The sequence below is a fragment of the Vicugna pacos genome, chromosome 10 (genome assembly GCF_048564905.1).
Source record: "Vicugna pacos chromosome 10, VicPac4, whole genome shotgun sequence".
NCBI lineage: Eukaryota > Metazoa > Chordata > Mammalia > Artiodactyla > Camelidae > Vicugna > Vicugna pacos.
The window spans coordinates 41,569,530-41,592,404 of record NC_132996.1 but is presented as its reverse complement, the minus strand read 5'-3'; the positions used below and the strand labels follow the sequence as shown (position 1 = coordinate 41,592,404).

Genomic DNA, 22,875 nt, shown 5'->3' with positions numbered 1-22,875 from the left:
TTTTTTTTGTCCATAGTGTCCATAGTGCTGAGGGTGAGAAACCTGACCCAGGCTGGGATGGGGACAGGGAACCGCCAGGTGAGTCTTCGTCTGTCAGGCACCATGCTGGACCCTTTATCCATTATTAAGTCTGATAAAACCTGCGAGGTGCCTCATTTTAAATGAGGCAGAAACCGAAGTCCTTCTGACCATATTACAATGTCTCTCTGATAGCCTGACAGACACTTTCGGTAAAGAGCCCACCAGGATTAATGCCAAAGGATATTATCTTATAAAGGAATGAGAAGTAACAATAACAACAATAACTAACACTCACTAGTCACTTACCCTGTACCGTTTTTAGTGCTTTAATGCATGAACCTAATTTGAGCCTCACGTCACCTCCGTGAGGCAGGCATTGTTATTATCACTATATTACAGATAAAGAAACCAGGCACAGAGAAGTGTGGTTTCCTTGCCAAGGTCACACAGCAGAACCAGGAGGCGAACAGTCCCTCTTTGATGACCATGCTTTGAACCACTCTACTGGGAAGCAGAGAGCAGGGAACATAAACTCAGACACCTTCAGAAACCAGGTTAGTGACACAAATAAGAAAGGTATAAAGTGGAAGGTAAAAAGGAGTGGTGAGGACTGTGGCAAAACAGAGCATACAGTAGCCCTCTGTATCCACGTGTTTTATATTTGAGGATTCACCAACTGCAGATTGAAATTTCAGTGGTGCTTGGTTGAATACTGTTTTCATTGAACTATGCCATTTTATATAAGGGACTTCAGCATCCAAAGATTTTGGTATCCACAAGGGCCCCTGGAACCAATCCTGTGCATACTGAGGGACAACTGTACCAGCCAATCAGTGTCATGCTTTTCCAGGTGTTTTGATAAAAAGATGCAGAAAATCCGGATATTTGTATGAAATGTCTCCATTTTAAAATCTTGGAAATAAGGCCAAATTGTCTTTAAATACTGTGGACCAAAAAAAAAAGAAAATTAAAAAGCAGATGCAGCCTAGATCTGGTGCATGGACTCACAATTTATGCCTCTGGAACAGTAAAGCGGGTAAGACTATGTATGGGTTCAGGAATTCTAGCCCTGAGAGCTTAGACAAACTCCTTTATCTGTCCAAGCCTCATAATAGTGTATCTAGTTTGAAGTCTGTTGCAAGAATCAAATTAAGTGAGACTGTGAATGAAAAAATTTCATGCAATACCTAGCACACAGTTGGACTCAATAAAATTTAGCCATAACGCAACCATCATTATTATACCTTTTCATGGGGTGAGCATCTCTAGTCCCCAGCATCGTCTCTCATCCCACCTGCCAGCCATAGATTATCTCCTGCCTCCCGCACATCCCCCCCCCCCAGGATATCTCAGGATACTGGATAAAATTTAAAACTGTGCTTATAAGAATTCCTTCCCTCTGACTAGTTCTTCAGACATGAGTTTTCTGAACGGCAGTACTACTGACACGTGAGACCAGAAAATTCTCTGTGGTGGGGGTCGGGGGGCTGTCCTGTGCATTGCAGGGTATTAGCAGCATCTCTGGTCTCTGTGTACTAGATGCCAGGAGCATCTACCCCCTCCCCCCGCTGTGACAACCCAAACATTGCCAAATGTCTCCAGGTTTCAAGAACCACCGTTTTCAGAGTCCTCAAAATACCTTGTTACTCAGCATTATCTTCTTTAATCAAATAACAAAGAGTTTCAGGGGGATTCTGACCCAATAACTATCAGCTGTTTACTGAGGAAGCATTTGCTTCCCCCAGCAGCGACCTGAATGAAGACAAAGCACCATCCACATCCCTCTTCTGTATGTAAAGCACAGAAGTTATTTCTCGCCCTCCTGCCAAAAAGTACGTCCATCCCCTAAGATGGACGAGATCGCAAACAATGCGGGCAAACGATAAATCGCTTGCTTCCAAAACTGCCACTGAGAAGCACGCGAGCAGCATCCCTAGAGAGCCTCTCTGGATCACCGCTCGCTCGCTGCTGCAGCGCAAGGTCACAGCGTTCCTGCATTCCTGCGGCACTGCAGCCCGGCTCCCTGCAGCCTCGAGCCTCCCGCAATATCCCTTCCTGCCACTGGGCGGCAGAAGCGTGCTTCCCAGCGCACTGCGCCTCCAGGTCTGCCAGCAAAGGAAATAATGGCCAAGACCATCAGTGAGCTCCGGCCCAGCAACCCTGAACAAAGAACGGCGATAAGGATCGTGCTGAATTGGAAGCTGTTCGAATGGGATTCTCTTTACGCGGGCAATGATTAATAAATGAAAGCCCAGGAAAGGCCAGGGAGAAAAGGAACCATTTAATTAAAGTTCTAATGAAAATTAAGCCATTCCAGAAATAGAAATGGTATTTATATTGTTCCCACTTGAAATGACCCAGCTAGCTCCCAGTTTCACAGAACAGTCCCTGGTCTCACTCGGCAGGGCATGGATTAGCCCTTAGACATTACAGATACCTGGGGGGGCTGAGTGCCCCCAAGACAGACCACCTCTCTTACAACCTACACCTTAGAAATGTGTGGCAAACTCAGCCTCTACCGATGGACTGCACCAGGGCTTCTGCCCGGGGCTGGGGCAGGTACAGGGTCCTGGCATCCCCGGCAGTAGGTGAGGCAGGGCTCCCTGGCAGTATGTCCCCAGCAGAGCTGCGGGGTGACGGGATAAACTCCTCTATGAGTGAAGGTCATCATGGCAGGCGATCTACCCCACTCTCCTGGGACCCGCCGTCCTCTGTAATAGCGTAGGGTGGTTATCGGGTTGTGAGGACAGGGGTGAGCCAGGAAGGTCATTTGTGGAACACTGCACCAGGGAGGGAGTTTTTCCATTTCTTAAACAAGCCTGTCTCAGAATGGCCACGTGGGAGTCAGCCTGAGACCCTGCTGTCCGGGCACCTGTCTTGTCCGGTAGAGCAGTGGGCCACAAAGCTGCCTGTGTCTCTGAGTCAGGCCAGCACCCCCTTTTCTAAGTCATCCCAGGGCCCCAAGGATCAACACTTCTGCAAGGGGTCGCCTGGCCCCAGGAATGGGACACGGTCATGCGTGGATGACCCCGTGAGGAACAGATGCAGGGGCTGAACCAAGAAAGGGGGGTCGACACCCCCATTTTTAACAAACAAGCCCAAAAAATTAAAGCACTGCCTAAGAATGAGAGAAGGTCTGCACGGCCTGTCCGTATGATTCCAGGGACTAATCAGAGTGAAAAATGTCCATTGTCTCTCTCTGCTCAGAGCTTGCATTGTTTTTATGGCTTGTACCAGTCGACAACAACGTGCTTAGCTATATAATGTCTTTACTCTGCCTTTTGTGTTCCCTGGGATAGTGTGAACCAGACTAAAAATTCCACAAAACCAGGGGCACCCCGACCCACATGCCTGGCCCAGCCATTGTGCTCAGCTTGCTGTAAAATAAATAAATAAATAAAACACATACCATAGATACATATGTATACACGTACACGTATACATACATATACAAACATAGTCTCCAACTATAAAATAAACACACATCCCTGATAGAAAATGTAGGAAAAAAAAATGGCCCAAATCTACCAGTTAACATTCAGGGTATCACCTTTCTGTATGTTTTCTAGCCAGCATATATTGTTAGTAAAAATGAAATTATACTACAAATCTGCATCCTGCTTTTACATTTAACACAACATGCTGACAATTTCCCTACATCTTAAGAATATTTATTTTTAATGACCATACAATACCTCATCCTATGGATGCACCATAATTTATTTGAACCATGGAATTACTGAATTTTTGTTACATGTCTAAGTGTGTCTAGCGTTTTCCTAGATTGCAAATGTGGCTGCAGTGAACAATCTCATATAGTCCTTACCTCTGTCTTGAATTTTCCCCTTAAGATGGATCCCCAGAAGTGGAATTACTAAGTCAAACTACTGTTTAAACAAGCTTTCCTTTCACCCCCTAGAATCATAGCTACAAACAGCAGTAGGGGACACCTGGACAGATGTCATTCTGCCAGAACTGATAGGGTAGAAACTTCGAGAATGCTGGATGAGCAGAGAATTTGGTTATGAGACCCAAATCCCTGTGCTGGCTCTACCCTGAAAGTCATGTCCTGATACTTCCACCCTCTAAGCCTTCGAGTGTAGGCCTTAGACCTGTGAAATAATGATCATGTCCCCTGCCCTTCAGCACACATAGGGCTCTTAATAGGAACCATGGAGACATCACTCAGGTAGCTGCTTTGTAGACTGGGAAGCATTTAACATGGTGGTTAGGACCATAGCCTTGGGAGGCAGGCAACCTAGGGTCAAATCCCAGGTCTACCATAGAGCTCAGGACCACGTGGTCCCTGAGGGAAGTGCCCCGGGAAACTTCCCGGGAGGCTGAATCAAGGCAACAGCCCTCCTCCAGCAGGCACGCCCTTGGAAAGTGACTCCCCTCCCAGACATGGTCTGGAAAGGAGAGGCAGGGCACGGGGGTGCCCTTGAGGTTTTTCTCCATTCCAGACCCCACATCCTGGAAAATGCACTTTGCCAAAATGGCCACCATTTGGGGGAATCCATTCTGGTAGCAGACGGTTGGTTGTCTGTGAACAGCTGTCTTTCCGAGTGGGATTCTCTCGGACAGCAGCTTTGCAGAGGTGACTCTGAGCTGCTAAGGACTGCAGGGCAAAGAAGGTGGGCACTCCACTCCAAAAATCATTAAGGGCAGCCTAATTAAGGGATGTGGGCAAACTCCTACCTTGCCGTCCTTACCCCTGGGGGCACCTGGGAAATTGTAAAATGACAGATTCCTGGGTTCCAATCCCAGACAGTCCACTTTAATTGGTCTGGGGTGGACCTTAAGTGAGGTCTTGATTTGCTAGTTCTGCCAGTTCTAATGTGTAGCAGCTTGCGCCAGGAGCCACTGCTCTAAGTCAAGACTCCATCAACATGGAGAGCATAAAGACTGACCATCTTTTTGAGGGCACTGAGGCCCAGAGTCTAGGGACTCGTACACTTCATCATTCCACTAGTGGGCCACACACCTGGGAACCCCACAAATCCCCATCCCCCCATTCCTGAGCACTTCAGGGGCACTGTGTTTGAATTTGATGGGCACAGAACTCTAGCTTTAGCTCTCCTGCAGTCTCATTCAAAGCCTCGCCAGGTGGAGGCTGGATGTGGTGTGTACGTACATGCACATGTGTGTAAAAACACACCAGTGTGAATTACTGCCTTTCAGAATGTGCATCTCTCTGGGGGGGTGGCAGGGAAGGGTCACCTTTCTCTCCTACACAGTCAAAGCCTTATGTCCTAGTTCTGCAGTGTGCAGGCTGTCAAGGTGAAAGAGCTGGTTTGGGAGAACAACACACTGAGAATCAATCATAGAGAGATCACAGGATTCTGACTTCAGCCAGATACGGCTTAAGGGGAATAAAGATCTGCCAGGGGAAGAAGAAACTACATGCTTACTGGTGCCCATGAAAGGCAACTGACGCTAGCACCTTCTCTCTGTATACTTTCCCAACTACTATCACATCTTCCCGTTCTTTTCTCCTTCCAGCAATCCTGTGAGGTAAGCAAGATGAAGAAGATTCTTATTATTTCTGCTTTTCAAATGAGGAAAACTGAGATCCAGAGAAGAGAAGTCACCTGACCCAAACAAACACACCTCCTATCAGGGGCAAAAACCTCTTACAGATCAGAAGCCTTGCCAGCCACGCCCCTGTGCTCCTCCTCCCCATCACTTTCCTGCCTTTGACCCAGCAAACTGACAGGTCCCCCAAGTCCTCAAGTCCCAGTGGATTTCAGGTCAGAAGGATCATCCTCCAGGAAGACCCTCCGCCTCCCCAGGCAGCCTTGCTCTCTCCAAGGTACTGCATTATGGACATTTTGATCAGAGGTCCTCAGCCTAAGTGTCTGTTCTTGTATTTATCCCATGCACTGGACAGCATTTTGTCAAATGTGGACCCAGGAACCGATGTATCCCTCTCCTAGACTCTATATCTCATTGTTTTACAAACTATACCATGCAAATGAGTCACCTGAGGACCTCACTACAATGCAGATTTCCCAACCGCATCCAAATCGAGTAAATCAGGCTATCTGCTGGGCTTGTAATTTTACATTTTAACAAATATCCAGCTATTCATGAGCAAACAAAAATTCGAGTACCCCTCCTTTAGGTCATGAGCTCCTTAAATATTGGAAAGAACTAAATTTGATGTTGGTTTTAATCTCTGTGCCCCCAGCGCCTAGCACAGGACCTGACAAACATAATTTGTGCTCAGTTAATCTTTACTGACTGACTGAATGAATGAATGAATGAATGAATAGTTCACCTTGCGTAGGTATATCCAAACTTACCTAATAAAAGTTTGGTTTTATCTTTGCATTCTGGCGTGTTCCAAGGGTTGTTGCAGGAACCCCAGGGCAGCACAGACACAAAGGAGGCAAACAGGTAGAAAAGTGTGTAGCAAATAATCACATTGTAGTATATGGCTATTAGGACGGAGATGATCAGCATTGCGATGCCACAGCCTGCGGAAGCAAAAGTTCCAGGGGTTCACTCCACCCAAATCGCATTCTGTGGGATTCTTACAGTTGGGTACAGGGTGGGGACCTAGGTCTTGGCGCTCTCTTACAGATGGATTTGCTAATCCTGGAGTGGACTCTGTGTCTACACTGAGGCATTCTGTCAGGAACAGAAGATGCCAGAGGCGAGCTTGGGCCATTCTTCAGGGGGCCCCAGAGGTGGAATGGATCAAATAAAGAAGGAGGGAGTGGGTTCTCCAGATTACAAAACAGATCTCCCTCTCTGGGACCACGTGGTGCCAGAGAGGGCAGGGGAGGGCTGAGGAAACAGGGAGGAAGGGGGACTCACCTTGTAGGGCTGGGATGGCCTTCCACACGGACACCGGCCCCTGGCTGGCAAACTGGCCCAGGGACACCTCGAGGAAGAAGATGGGCAGCCCCGCCAGAGCCAGCATCATCAGGTAGGGGATGAGGAAAGCACCTTGGAAAGAGAGAGCAGGAGGTGAGAGCCCCAGGAGGTCCAGGCCAGAGGGTTCCACCCGCCCTCTCCAGGGAGGCAGCTGGCTCCCTCTCCTTCTCCAAGAAGTTTTGGTATTCCAGCTCAAGCACAGGCACCCCGGGACATTTAAGAGATTCACTGGTTGAGTTTTATTCTTGTCTCTGTCTCTTTTTTTCTTTTTCTTATTCTAGTACTTCAACATCCCCAAATGAAGCCCTTCCAGCGTTCAACAAATCTACACCTTTGACTGGTGAAATCTCATTGGCACCTCAGCCCTCCAAGGATCTAAAATCTGCTAAGGTAGTTTCCAGGAGCCTTCAACTTACGTTACCTGCATACCTGCCACCCAGGGTTGGACCTGCTTGGCCAGACAGGTGGCCGGGATATCCCCTTCCTCACCACCACAGCCATCACACACACTCAACTTCCTTCTCTGCCTTAGAAGTCCCTTCCATCCCTGAAGGGCAACTCAAATGCCTCCCCTCCAGGAAGTCTCCCTTCTCTGTCCTCCTACAGTACCTCTCCCCAGGGGCTGAACACTTGGCAATATTTATGTGGGTGTCTTATCTAGACTGTGGGCCCCTGGTGTTGATCCTTCATCTCTCTCTTCCCCAAAATGCCCAGTCTAGGCAACAGTAGCTGGCAGGCCTCCAGAGACTGGCTGAGGCTTCTCTGGGTTCTTTATCTCCAAGGATTCTTTGAGTTTTGGGGGAGTCGGGGGCAGGGCTTGGGGAAGAGCCCTGATCTTTGAAAAGTTTTGGACCAGAAAATGCTTTGCATAGTCAGAACCAATTCAAGGACTCGAGATGCCAGCAGGCTGGACAGAAGGAAAGCTGCACTTTCTCTTGTCCACTCTTTCTGCAGGAAGGGCTGTTCCTGCCAGGACCTCTCCCCACGAGGAAGGCTATGGACTGCTGGGGAGTAAAACCAGTCATCTTGCTTAATCCTCCCCTGAAAGTGCTTTTGAAGTGTGTGGATTGTGTAATCCTTCTCTTTTGCTCCTGGGAGTGAGGAAGGGCGATCTCCGACCGTGCGGAGGGCCCGGAGCCAGACTCCGGGCGCAGCTCCTGGTCAGCACTTAGCAGATCCTGCGAGCAAAGTGCGGGCCCCTTCCAATGTGTCCAGCTGAGCAGTGGGGCTGCAGAGCTGCCACGCTCCCTTGACTGGGACTCCCTTCCCACCCCCATCCTCGGTGTCCTGCTTCCTTCCTGGCACTGCAAACCTTATTACAGCACCTCCAGCCCACTTCCTGCGCCCTGGTCTGGGGACTCCCTGCAGAAAATCAAGCGGAAACACAGCTGGGGCGCCCATTTGCCAGTGGCCAGCCTGCGCTCTTCTGTTTCCAGGGCACCTCTGATTGCAAACACTCTGTACTCCTCATAAATACTTGTCAGCGTGTCCTAATTTGGAATTTGGGGGAGGGGTGATAAGATATTTTTCCGTTTTCTTCGTCACGTGGTGCAGCACCTGTCCCTCATCCCTGTGCTTCTTCGAGCCTACCCAGGAGTCCAAAAACAAAAATTGAAGCTGCCTAACCCGATGGGGAGAGGGACGCACTTCTGGTCTCTTTATTCCAATTGAGAGGCTGTGAAAGGGAATCCTAGGTGCAGATTCCTATTCCTTGACTTGTCAGTTAACCCCGCCAGGTGGCACCTCAACGTTTGGAAGGCAAGCATAGGGGACCTTGACTGTGCCAAGTCCCTCTTCGGTGGGGACAGGAGAGGTACACTGGATCCTAGAGGCCTGGCAGCTGGTGCCTGACTAACCGGCATCCTCCCCAATTTAGAAATGGTTTTCCTTCCACCCAGTTAGGACAATTGAAACGGAAACCACTTTTGCTAAACGATTTTGCTAAAGTCAAATATGCTCTGCTCTTGCCCAAGAGGATGCATGTGTGTGTACTTTCAATAGACTTTTTTTTACAGTGTTGAGCATTTATTACTTATTTGTTTGTTTGTTTATTTAGGTGGGGGGATTCGGTTTATTTATGTATTTGTTTTTAATGGAGGTATTGGGGATTGAACCCAGGACCTCGTGCGTGCTAAGCATGCACTCTACCACTGAGCTATACCCTCCCCCAGCAATAGACTCTTGAGAGCACAACCCCAGCCCCTCCAGGCTCCCACCTCCTGCTTCACCTGCATCCTGCTTTCCGCACGACCCAAGCACCCATTCCCAGTGTCTCCTATGCAGGCCCAGACTTCCAGGTTATCATCTTAAGACATCCTTCATTCAGTGTCCAGGACTGCACATTTCCTGGTTCTAAAGTCGTTTAGGTGCTCTGAGTGTGGTGGCTACGGAAATACTTGTAGGCTAAATTAGGGTTTGAACTTCCTCGTGTCAATGATCAAGTGAATCAGGCTAGACCAGTGTGGGGGGCGGGAGGGTGGTCCTGAGGACCCACTTCTTCCCGGAGCTCCAACTCCAGATAAAAGCCTCATGGATCTAGTCTGTGTAGCTCCTGCCTTCTGACTTTGCACAGATGCCTACAGGGGATGGAGCTGGAGCATGAGGAGGCTGCCCTGAGCCTCCTCTCGGCTCTTCCTGTCCTGGGGCTCTGGGTCTCCAGCCAACCCACAAGTGCCCGCCCCACCATGCCGCAGGCCGAAAGAGTGTTAAAGCCATACCTCCCCCGTTCTGGAAGGCCAGGTAGGGAAACCTCCAGACATTGCCCAGCCCCACTGCATACCCCACCATGGACAGGATGAAGTCCAGTTTGCTGGACCAGTTCCCTCGGGCCTTATTCTCATCCCCTTGCTCGTCCTCCTGGGGGCGGAAAAGCACATGGTCGGATAAGAGCCCCGGGTAGGTACGCAAGCAGGCCCCATTCCACCCCTCCCCCCCTGCTGAGGGTCCTTCCCAGCAAGCAGGCCCCCACTATTCAACCGAGGATGCATCGGCAAGCAGGACCCCAATTCTGAAGAGAGGATGCATCTACAGGCAGGGCCCCGACCCCTCAACCTTGCACTGAGAGTTTTTCAGCAAGCAGGCTCCCAACTCTGATCTGAAGATCCATAGACTCCTGAAGCCCTCTTTCCCCAGTTCTGCAGTCAGGTCACACCAGCAAGCAGCCTTCCCCAACCTTGAACCTGTGGGTTGATTGCAAGCAGGTCCCTCCATCCCCATCCCCAATCCCTGACCCAGAGTTCTCTGGCAAGCAGGCCCCCAATATCATGCCTAGATCATCCCCAGCAAGCACGTCCCTAACAAACCCCTACCCCCAAAATTCCTCAACGCACCCCTTCCTCAGCTCTTTCTTTTTTTGGAGCCTATGCTAAGGCCAGAAAAAGAGCTGCAATGCCTGAAGCCAGCCAGAGCCCCTGACTCACTTTCTCTAAAGCCTAGGGGCAGAATCTGCCTGGTCAGCTAATTGAAGGGGGGCACCTTTCAGCACTAGGGCAAGGGAGGTAGAAGGAGGAAGATGTGGGGGTGAAAGAAGAGGGAGAACAAAGAAAGCAGATATGGAAAGAGACAGGACATCAAAAACCTTGTGTTCTGGTCTAAACTTTACTATTACGCAGTTGGATAAACCCAGGCAATCCACTAGCTCTCTCTGAGCCTCTGTGTACCCATCTGTAAAATGAGGGGCTCAGAATCACTATCCCTTGAGGCACCATTCAGCTCCAGCAGTCTATAGGTCTTTGAGGCTCACGTCTCCAAGCTCACACTAAGATGCTTTCTTGGGGCAGTCCCTGGTTCTCCACTGCTAAGCAGAAAAAGCTATGGTTGAAGCCATCTTGAATAAACCCAGAAAACATCTGGGACACCCAGACATCACACAAAGCTTCCAGGGACCCAAGCCACTGCCTGGCTTCCACCTACTCAGTCACCTTCCACCTCCTAGTCTAGCAACTTGGCATGTCCACACTGTTCCACGGGCCATGGAGGATAAAGAAGCAGCTGCCAAGATGGGAAGGAAGTCTTGGGGAGAGAGAAGCAGAGTGAAAGTGGGTGTCAGAAAGGCAAGAATCAGAAAGGTGGGCAAAGCTAAAACAGGCGAAGGAAGGGCTTGATCTCTCTACTGAACAGCTTCAACATCCCGCTGCACTCCTCCCTACACATACCACCTCCAGCCTTCCCCCACCCCCAGTTCTTCCAGAGCTAGAAAGGGTGGGAGTTCCGGCTCCTTTGTCGCAGTGCGGAGGTTAAGCAAGGCATGTGAAACAAATTTTCTGCCTCCACCTGGGGTCACACGGTTGGGCACAGGCTGTCACAGGCAGTTAATGCACACAGCTGGCCGCTCCATGCGTGGACCCGAAAAGCAAGGGTGACTGGGAAATCCTAGGTTTATGTTCTTTTCTAGTCCTGCTGTGTGTGCGTGTGGATAAGTGTGGGCGTGTGTGGGCGTGTGTGTGTGTGTGTGTGTGTGTGTGTGTGTGTGTGTACGAACACTGGAGAAACTGAGAAGGGCTATATGAGCCCTAGATTTCACACAGGCAGATGCTCTGGTTCAAGACCCCATTGCTGGATTCACAAGCTTAGCCCTTGAGCCCAGGGGAGGAGAGGAGACAGTGGAAAGGTGGCAGTGGGGAAGGAAGAGCTGAAGTAAGTGACACAAGACAGGAAAGAAGAGATCAGGGAAGGAGGGAGCGAGACTGGAGGGAGATGGAAGAGGGACCACCAGTAACAGATGTCTCATCCATAACCCAGGAATGGGATTTGCTCTATGGGATTTTTTTGTGCCTCTGGTTGAGAGTAAAGGCTCAAATGCAAGGGGTGAATCCAGGTTTATGGGGCCTGAAGCTTATACAGTTGAGAGAGGTACTTTAAGGGAAATATATATATAAATATAAATATACAAAGTTAGGTACTGGGTTTTGGAAGGGGCCCTGAGCAAAAGATCTGCCCTGAGGCTTAAACTTAATAGTGGCCTCATGTAAACCACCTCTCATCACGTGAGTTCTCGTGTGATAAATGTAACTCGCAGTGCAAAGGCTACAGGACTTACAGTATTATTCCCCCCACGTTTTTCTCTATATTTTCTTCTCCTTTTTTTTTTAAACTAAGAAATTAGTCGTTAGCAAGAGGGGGAGTCCTGTCTGCATAAAGGGGTAAGAATCCAAATGCCTCAACTGCTTAATGAATCTACACCTGGGTTTCCGCTACCACTGAGGCTGGGAAGGGAAGAGCAGCGGCAGCTCCTGAGGTCGAGATCCCTCTGGCAAGGTCGCTACAGCCCTCGCACCCTGAACCGGCGACCCTAGCGCAGCGCGAGTTACCGAAGCCCCAAAGCTGCCTCCCGCATCCATCACCTGGCACTGCCAACCGGTCTCCCCATCAGCACACGTGCACCCGCCTCGGCCTGGCTTGCCTCTCCCGCGGCTGGGGAGCGGGAGGCGGTGCGGCTCGAGCGCGACCTGCTTACCTGGGCGGCAGCGGCGGCCACGCTGCCCGGGAGCACGGACGTGATTCCATCCGTGCCCAGCACCACGGTGCTCTGGCTCATATTCACCCAGCCTACGGCCGGGGTATTGTTCCGTTCCAGGGTGCCCTTGCCCACACTCACGTTCGCATCCCCCTCTGGGCCACGCAGGGCCGGAATCTTACAATGCAGCGCGTTGCCGGGCCCGGCGCCCCCTGAAGGAGGGGCGGCCTGCGCACCATGCGCCTCGCTCAAGTCCCGCAGAGCCGCCGAGGCCGCCAGCGCCCGCGGGCTACTGAATTTGCAATCCCCCACTCCCGACAGCTCGGCCTCGCAGGCTCCCGCGTCGGGGGAATGGAAAGTTTGGGCGCCGGTGGAAGCGGACCTGGGCACACGCGGCGGCGGCGCGGCGGTGGCTGCGGGAAGCTCCTGCTCCGGGCTCGTCCTGGGCGCGCACGGGCCATCGTGGTGGCCCGGCGCCACTGCCGCCTCCAGGCTGTTGGCTGGTTGTTTATTCATTTCCTTGGAAGCACTGCAATCCTGCAAACACAACGTGAAGTTCGTGCGAAAAAGAAAAAAAAGTCACAGCAGCTTAAAAAATATCTATATCTACATATAGAGACATTCACAACTGAAGTCCAGACACAATATGGAGGGAATAAATTGGAATCTGGATTTTTTTTCTTCTCCGAGAAAACCTGTAATCAGTACTTCTCAATCCGTCTGTCTCGTCGATAACTAGATGACATAAAGAAGCTAATATTCTCCTCCCTAATAGAGGATGAACTAAGATGCAGAGATGTTTTTTGGAAGGGAAGAAGTAGAGGGTGGAAATAGCCCTACAGCTATGAGCTCCCGTCCTCTTTGGATTTCAAATCACGGCTGTAGGGTGCCCACGTCCCCATCACCATTGTAGAAAGATTCTTTAATTTTCCGCCCCATTTCCTTTGTCATTCAACAATGCACATTGCTTTTTTTTTTTTTCCGCCTTTATAAGCGATAGACAAGCTGCGGCCACAAAAGCTGATGCCCTGGCACCTGCGAATGTTTGAGGCCAAATCGGTTGTGCAAATTTTAGCGTTCCAAAACCTACCCCACCCACCAGGTAGCAAAGGCTGGGACCAAAATAACAGTAAAGACAACCTCACAAGAACAGTAATAAACCAGACTTAAAATATAAGGTAGTAACTGGGTTTATCTTACACAACCTACATTCATTTCCAGATTTCCAGATATGTAAAAGAACGGGCAAAGTTTTTTGGTCCTCCCCATCCCCCAGGAATTCACGACAGTCTCACATCTTTCATGCCCCTACACTTTTGCTTGGGAACCAAAACTCTCGACTAATTTTAACTTGATTTCTCCCAATTGAGATTCAAATGAAAATAACTGCCAGCGGTGGTTTTTCTGCCCGCTTTCTCCCTTCGTGCTGTCTTTCAGGGCTTCCTAAATATTAGTATCAGTAATTACTATTATAGTGCAAGAATAATCATATTACCTTCACACACCTCTCTCTCGTCTAATCCTTTCACAAATGCACATATTAGAACTCCTTAATTTAGAACACCAAATCCAAGTACCTCTGCTCCAGCCAGCATTCTTATCTCAATAGCCTCTAGGACCCACAGAGACGCTCTTCAGTACTGGCACCTGGCTTTTCAGCACCAAGGACAGTTCCCGGAATAGCGAGGTTGGAGGGCTCCTCCAACCTCTCCGGTCCACAGCCTCAGAAACCTATCTCCGACCCGACCCCAGGTGATGCTCACAAGTACAGTGTACCTACGGCTGTGAGAACTGTCCTCCCTTCGCCTTCCAGAATGCATAGAACACTTTAGAAAGAAATATCCAAAACGAATCGGCCCTTCCTACCCTCGCAGCCCCCTCTCCTCTTACATGAACAAAAGCAAACACTCACCATGTCTGAAACGGGCAACAGATTGAACGGGTAGAGTGAAACCAGCTATTGACAAGACTGGGTTTGGCTCCAGCAAGAGAGGCGCTTCCTATATCTCCTTGGGAAAGGCCGAGTTTGCGTCAGTGCAAAGCAAGGTGCCCTTCGTTTGACATTTTCTTGATAATACAAGTTTGATAAATCATTACCCTCTTGGATTCGAGTTTTAAAGGGACAACAGCCGAAAGTACGCTGGCCAGTTGTCACTCGGGCAGGAGGGGGCTGCGTGTTCAGCGTGACTCATGTGGGTCTGATTACTAAACCGAAGCCGGCGGGAGGGATGACAGAAGTTTGCCTCCTCCTAATTAAGGGAAACATGGGAGAGACACGTCCCACTGCACCCAAGCTGAGGCGCAGCCGCCAACAGAGCGGACTGGGCTGCCGAGGTGGGCGCAGGGGAAGGAGTTAAATCACTGTCATGTTTCAGTCTTTCTCTTCGACTAGATCCCGTTGCCGCCTCTCCAAATCTGCAGGCAGCGGATTCTGCAACATTATCCCGAAAGCGATCAAGGGTCTGGACGAAACGACATAGATCTACAATGGCTGTACGGGTCCTGTGTTTATAAGGCTGGACCCACCTTGAGTGTATGCAGACTTCAGAGTCCCACTGCCCATCTTCCCAGTTAACCAGTGTTGGGGGAATCTTGGGTTTTCGCTTGAAAATTGAGGTCTAATACCTGCATTTCTATTTTATCTTCATTAACACGAGAAATTCCTGAGTAAAATCAGGACTATTCTCATTGTATTTTTAATCTCCTCTGAAAATATGGAGAAAAAAAGGAAATTATTTTCAACACTAACATGGTTCTTAGGTCATTTTCAAAGTCAGATGAAATCTATTCTTTCTTCCGGTCGCTCTCAATGAAAATTCACCACAGCCAGGAAAGATCTGGACTCGGAAGGTCTTAGAGACCCTCCAAATCACGATCCCGGCAACCGGGCGTCAGGGACGGCCCTCTGGGATGCCACAAGAGGACATTCTACGGTATTGTAGCTGGGGTGAGGGAAGCCGTGGCGATACAAAGATGGACTTTCCATCGGGTACAAAGCAATGGATACAATCATAAGAAAGGGGAAACACCTTTACAAAGAAGGAATGGCTTGGAGACTAGCAGGGGATCCGTGGCACAATGCTTCCCTCCTCTCCTTTCTGGGGGGAAATCCATGTTTTGGGGAAGGGGAGCTACGGAAAGCACTTTGCTCTTTCCCTGATGCCGGGCCCACTGCCTTAGGGGTCGGCGCCGTCTCACTTGACTGCGCCGTCCCCATGCGGCAGGAGGATAATGCCGCGAAGGCTACCGGCGAGGCTGCGGCGGCAGATTGCAGTGGGCGCCCAAGGCACTACTGCCCCTCCCGCCTCCTTCCGAGCCGCCCGAGTGCACTCGGATGCCTCTGCTTACGGGCTCTGCCGCCTGGCCCCTCCGAGGGGGTCCACAGTCTGCATGGAGAGACCTTTCTTGAGAGCTTCAGGACGCTTTTTATCGTAGTTTTGATTTAACATTTACTAAGCTCTCAATATTGAACCATCGTGCAAGGACTTTCCATGAATTATCCCATTTAGCCTTTATAACAGCCTCTGAGAAACTCCCAGTTTGTAAGCTGGAGAAACTGAGGCTCAGAAAGTCACTTTCGAACCCTCGAGAATCTCCCAACCCTTCCCACCAGGCCCTCTCGGGCTGGTCGTGCTCTCCCAGGAGGCCCGCTCAGAGGGAAGTCCGGCGACGTCGGGGAGTGGGGAGTAAGGAACATGGGGTGGGACTGTGGTGGGCTCTCACTGAAGGAGGCTCAGGAGAGCAGGTGGGGCCAGGAATCCCGGCCATGCTGGGCGCTCGGAAACACCCTGGACTCTGGGAGCCATGGGGAAAGCCGAGGGAGCCTGCCGAACGCTGCTTCCGAAGCAGCTCCCAGTTTCCAAGGAGCCAAATCAGGATGCGAGAACTGTAAAGGGCAGGCCTGCAGTACCTGACTTCCGCGCCCTGTGCTGCACCCCTAGGTCAGGCTAGGCCTCCCTCTTCGGGCCTTGGGCCGACTTCCAAGAGAGAGTCACGACTTGGATAGTCTCGGGCCACTTTTCAGAATTTGCATTTGAGCCGCCCCCGCAAAGTGCCGCATGCCAACCGAGCGTGCAGCCCTCGCACCGACGAGTAGGGACGCACTGACGTCCGGGCTCTGGAGGGAGCGAGGAAAAGTGGCAGAGGTGGCGGAGTACTGCTGTGCTCGCCGCCCCGCGCCCTGGCTCAGCTCCCGGGCCTGACTTTGCGCCGCCATGCCCTCCCCGGCCAAGTGCGCGCTCGGATTCCCGCGTGGGGCCCGACGAGCGTCAGGCCCTTGGGAGGCTGTTGACGCGCAGGCTCCGGGGTGGGTGGCGGAGGCGCTGCTTTGGCTACCCCGCCCCCGCCACTTTCAGCCGCAAGATTCTACAGAGGGGGTGCCGCGTGGAGAGCCGAGGGAGGGTGGGGAGCGGGGAGGCCTAGAGGGGTCGCCCTGAAGCCAAGGCGAGTGCGGAGTGGCGGGGACCAGCCTGGCAGCGGGGTACGGGCGCGAGGGCGGGGGAGAGCGTGCTGGGGGGGGAGCGGGGAAGCCAGGGGCGGCTGGTCGTGCTCCCGGGTGCGTGTTAGCGCTGGAGACGCGCGGAGAACGACGCCGCAGTATTAAAACAGAAGAAAAGGCTCAAGTCCTGCCGACGCGGGCCTCCACCCCGCCCTCCGCGGCCGCCTGTTCCGAGTGATAATCGGGCTCTGGGCACCGCCGCCGATCGGGCTGTAAATCCGCATCCATCACCGCGCAGCCATTCGGTCGGAATTAGCCAGTCACTATGGCCTTAATTACTTTGTCAAGGATGAAAAATAGTAATTGATTTTGCCCTCCATCACTCTGCCCCCCCCAGCCCTCAGTTAAGCAAATAGCTATTTTTGAAAACCTGTGTCCACTGGACGGGATGGGGGGCAGGGGAGGGGAGTCTGCTGAAAAGGAGGCCATCCTATGGCAGCCCTAACGCCAGTGTTTGTGCCAGGACACGGTGGGGTGAGGGTAAACTAGAACCGAGGCAGGAGAGGGCCTGGAGGGCGGCCTTTTGCGTTCAAAAGGCTGCCCTCCTCCGCACTAGAGGGGGAGAGGGAGAGGAAACGGAGTTTTACAAGCCCTGGCTCTGTTGTTAGCCTGGCGCTTGCCTTGCCAGCTTCCTCTCGTCCTCCGGGCAGCAGGTGAGAAACAGCTGCCCAGCTAAGTTGACAGGCGAAGAAACTTGCCTGAGGTCAGCGGGCAGAGCCAGGATCTGAGCCCACGTCTGTGTTGACTCTGGTCCAGAGTATGTCTGTGTCCAGGTGATTTTGATGTGGGAGGTGTAAACACCTAAAACTCCTCTAGATGATGGATGCGAGGACTGTGTGGGCTTCAGGTGACATTGCCAAGGTAGTCAAGAAGCCATACGGTATTTTTGTCTCACTTGTCTACTCCCGCCCAATTCCACCTCAGTGTTGTTCAGTGTTAAGAATGTGGGCTCTGCAGACAGACTACACCACCTCCTCAACTCTGTGACCTTGGGGGGCAATTCTCAATGTGTAAAATGAGGATAAGAATATGTATTAACCAACCTCAAGGGCTGTTTGACAATTAACTGAGAGTACACGTGTGAAGTACCTAGACTGAGGCCAGCTGCCTGGTGTACTTTCAATAAGTGATTGTTATGAATGCAGACTGCAAGAATTATCTGTCTGAAGCCCCTCAGATTTTAGCAGATAAAACAGTTCTTTCTCCCTGGTCCAGAAGATTTACTGTGGGGAGACATGCACAAAATAGAAAGCCTTACAAAGTAGACAATCATTGTACAACATTTTCCCTCCTCATTCAGTGGTTTGGTCACACAATAATCAAGTATTTATCTTCACTAAAGGAAAATGGAGGGGGGAGAGTATAGTTCAAGCAGTAGAGTGCATGCTTAGCTTGCAGGAGGCCTTGGGTTCAATCCCCAGTATCTCCTCTAAAAATAAATAAACCAACCTAATTACTTCCTCCCACCCCCCAAGAAAAAAAACAAAAATAAAGAAAATGGAGAGCATTTTGGAAAAAGTGCTCAAACACAGAGGCCGCTGTGAGTGTGTCCCGTTTAGATCAAGGTAGATCTCAACATACACAGCAGGACCTTAGAGCTTCGTAATCAGCGTCATTGCCCAGGTCTCCTTTGGACCTCAGGTGTCAAGGAGGAACGAACTAATCAGGGCAAGCTTCCCTCACCGTAGCGTTTCAGAAGAGTCTACTTGGAAATCAGTGGTTCAGCTAAGCACCTAGTCTGTGTGCAAAATGTAGATCCAAAATCCCGAGACTCAGACATGCAGGACGCTTGTTTCTGAGTCAGCAGTAGTGATGATTTTCACTTCACTGCAGCAAAACACAGGGCAGTGGGCGCAGGCGCAGAAGCAGAGAAGTTTAAAACAAGCTGCAAAGGACGTTCAAGGTCACCTCTAGTTCCACATGCATGCATTATCAGTGAGAAAACAGAGGTCCAGGGAGGAGAAATGAGTACTCAAGGTCACTTGCAAAATAAAGAAACGTCTCTTTTTTAAAAAGCAAAGAGATCCAGCAATCCCACTCTTAGAAATCCACCCCCAAGGAACAACAGCACACTGCAAGGACGTTTATTACAGCATAGTTGATAAATGGATCCTGGGGAAAAAGTGTCCACATTAGAGCAATAGGATGTCCTAGCATGAAATGATTTTGTAGCCTTAAAAAGAATGGTTTAGAGCCATACACTTGGCTTGGACAGATTCTCATGAGGTAATAAATGAGAAAAGCAGATGCACTACAGTATGTATATTATCATCCCGTGTGTGTGTGTGTGGGTGTTCCAGTAAAACGTGGCAGCACACACTGGGTAGCACCTAGGATTACTGGCGGGCAGCGTGAGCATTGATGTGAGTGGAGAGAAGAGGCAAGAGGGAAGCAAAAAATGGGAGAGGGAAAAGACTGTACTTAAAACAATGGTTGTACTTGTCACACGTATAATTTATGTAAAATGTATATAAACAATTTTTAAAAGAATAAAAATCAGCACTAGGACCTACTCCTTTAATTAATGAGGATATTCACCAAATAGGCTACTTTCATTAGGAAGTATTAAGGCTACATCTATTTTACTGTCTTTCTCTAAGGAGTAGAACTCAGAAAAATGAATTCAGTTCATTAAGGATCCAAGCGACCAATATCTGGCTAGTCTTCCCCGCTAAAGTCCTGGTGTTCCTGTCTCCTAGCTCTGCTGGGCTGGAACCAGAGCCTAATCAAGGCCTTTAGAGGACATAGTTTTGGAAAATATAATGATGTTCTGCTCCCCCCATGCCCATCCTTGCAATGCTCAATAAACTATAAAATAATTCAAATGAAAACAGCACTAAAACTGAAATTTTCTGATTTCTACTTTTTTCATAATGACAACCTCAATGCTTTTCTGGTAAACACAGTCACTTCTTTCCTCTGCTCTCTTATTCTTTCAGCAGCCCTGCTTTACGTTGCCTGTGTTGGGTGTAACTATTTAGTGATTCCTTGCCAAGTTTAAGTATTCTGGGTTTATCCATCTGTCCAAAGTTGAGGTAGACCAGCTTTGTCAGAGAGGTCAGGTTCCAAACATATTCATTATTGGAAACAGAAGATTTCTAATACATGGGGTACCAGAGAATTGATATTTTATGTCTACAGAGTTAGTTAGAAAGAGTCTCTCTCTCTTTTTTGTTCTTGAATGTCCCTGTTTTTCCTGGCCTTCTGATGCTGTCCTAGTTAGTGGGGGAGAAATCTGAGTTCAATGTCATGAAAACCTCGCAGGAATTCCCACAAGTAGAACAGAACAGATGTTGCGAAGCTTTACTGTATAGGCAGTTGATGGAGTTAACTCAGGGCTGTTGAGTTGAATCTGAATAAGGTCCAGAAAGTGGGACCTTGAAAATTCAAGACCTGTTTACACCAGTGGGGGCTGCCAGGCAGCATAGATAGGTTACTGGACCTCAAGATTTTGCCATTTGGTGGTGCCCTTGTAAATTGGGTCTGGGGAGGCACGGATATTGGCACCAAATTTGGTACTGTTGGTTCTAGTAATTTGCAGCATTCCATATGGCATGAGACCACCTCAAATAGTGACCTGGGAGAGTCTAACTCAGTCTACTATCTTTGACAGACAACCCAGAGTTCATTTATCATGATGGCAGTTGTCTCCTGCGATGTCACCATTAGAGTTTAGAAATGATCCATGTTATCTTTTAAAATAATCTCTTAGGGTCTGCATTGTTTCCCAGTGCTTCTATGTTCTGTCTAAACATATTCCTGGGTGGGGGTAACATGATAGAGTGAAATAGGGCTTTAGAATTAGACAAGTCAAGAGTCTGAATCCAAGTTCAGTCACTTACTAGCTGTGTGTTCTTGGGCAGTTACTTATCCTCTGAGCCTTCCTTTTCAGTAAAATCGGGTTTCTGTAGTGACTAAATGAGGTAAAGCGTATGAAAGCTTCCAGTACAGTGCTTGGCACAAAGTGAGAGCTCTTCCTACCTTGAGACAGGTTTTCGCAGGTTTGATTGACACTATGCTCCCAGAGATGAAACAAAATGACTCCTTCCTCTAGATCTTAATATTACTGGATTTGTTGCCCAAATTTTATCCCCCCTATCTTTCTCAGTGGGACACGAGCTTTTTCTGGTGTCCTTTTGTGTTTTGCTTTTTGTTTTCTGTCTTTCTTAAAAGTGCCAGGCACAGTCATGACTCTATGTCCTTGCACTTGTAATATCCTTTGCCTGAAATTCTCTTCCCTCCAGCGTGAATTCCTAACTACACCCTTAGACTCATCGCCCAGAACGTATCTCCTCTCAGAAGCTTTTTATGAAGAGCTAGTATCTCCATTTTCTCTGCTTCTCTAGCACGTGGTGTACTAGATAGCTCCTTCCATGTGTCTTTTCTATGAAGCCACTTGCCACATGTGGCTATGTACCTTTAAATTAATTAAAATTAAATGTAAAATTTAATTTTTCATACTAACTACATTCTTAGTGCCCAAGAAATACTTGCATTGAATATTACCATCATTCTAGAACATTCTAGTAGACAGTGCAGTTCTAAATTGTGAAGCCTTCAGAACCTAGATTGTTTGTTTGTTTGTTTGTTTTTCTTTCTTTCTTTCTACAATGTAAACTTCTTTTTTAGGGGGAGGTAATTAGGTTTATATGTTTATTTATCTCCTTAATGGAGGTCGTGGGGATGAATCCAGCACCTCATGCATGCTAAGCATGTGCTCTACCACTGAGCTATACCCTCACCCCAAACTGTGAAGCCTTCAAAAGCAGGACAGCTTGATTTTTCAAAGCCTCTGTATTTTCACTTGTACTGACATACAGTAGGCCCTTAGTATTTTTGCATGAGTGAGTTAAAAATCACAAAATAGCCCCTTGATTTCTTATGTCACCTGACTACCCTCTGTAAATCATATTATTTTGTCTTTTTGTTTGTTTTCATTTTTTGTTTTTTTTGTGATTATAAAGATAATACATGCTCATTACAGAAAATTTGGAAAAGCCCAAAGAACATAAAAATATATATAGTCCTCATACCCCAAAATATATTCTATTAATATTTTGGTGTCAGGTCTTCCAGACTTCCATATGTATATAGTTTTTGTTTTTACAAAACTGAGATCATGCTGTTCATAGTCTTCTGTAATCGGCCTTTTTTCATTTATAACATATTGCTGATATAGCTCAGCCCCACTGCCACAAAATCTACTTTGTCATTTTTAATTGCTGCACAGATTTTCATGGGATGAATACATCACAATTTAACTAATAATTATTGTACACTTGAATTGTTTCCAATATCCATTACAAATACAACTGCATTATCTACCTCTGTATCTTTGCTCACATCTTTAATTTGGATTCTTCATGTAGATTCTTAAACATGGAATTACAGTTTAAAGGAATTGCACATTTTTGAGAATTGGAGCCATCTTATTTGGACTAGCTTTGTTTTTGTTTTTCTCGTGTTTGCCTCAAGACATAGACCTGGAGCTGTGCATTCAGATGTAACCGAGCTCTGAGCAGAGGGTGACAGTGCTCTGTGGTTTGTTTCCATCCCTCTCCCCAGTGATACCCAGCAATCTGTGAATACCTCTGGCTATTAAAAAAAAAAGACAAGGGAACAAAAAGCCATAGTATGTTTCCATAAACGTAAACCAGTTTTCTCTTTAGCATAAAGGAGATTTTTTAATGGAGAGAATATTACTTGGCAAATACAAATATTTACAATTGTCAGTATGCACAAAATCCAAATTTTGTAACTATTAGGACCAAACAAATAAGCCCATCTGTTTACACAGGGTATAATTAAACAGTTGTGAGAAATAATGCAAACATTGTTAAAATGTGCAGGATTTGTGACTGCTTCCTCTGCAGGGGAAATGCCTGATTCAGGGCTCGCTCTGGTTTCTGCAGATTACATGGATGATGACATGTTTTTCCAAGTCATTAACTTGGGCACAGCTTTGGGGCCAAATGTGAAGCAACATCCAAACCATTCTAAGAGTCTGGGTGCTTGGTGG

At 48.7% G+C, this 22,875-nt stretch overlaps 1 protein-coding gene across 1 annotated transcript in view; it reads right to left on the bottom strand.

Moving 5' to 3' along the window:
• SLC6A5 (solute carrier family 6 member 5) overlaps window positions 1-22,875 on the bottom strand; it is a 73,560-nt gene that overhangs the window by 32,857 nt on the left and 17,828 nt on the right. Inside the window, exons 3-6 of the mRNA XM_072969669.1 lie at window positions 12,359-12,895; window positions 9,621-9,759; window positions 6,844-6,975; window positions 6,327-6,500 (exon numbers count right to left, since the gene is read on the bottom strand). Of these exons, the coding sequence (XP_072825770.1) occupies window positions 6,327-6,500; window positions 6,844-6,975; window positions 9,621-9,759; window positions 12,359-12,895 (982 nt within the window). The remainder of the gene's footprint in view (window positions 1-6,326; window positions 6,501-6,843; window positions 6,976-9,620; window positions 9,760-12,358; window positions 12,896-22,875) is intronic.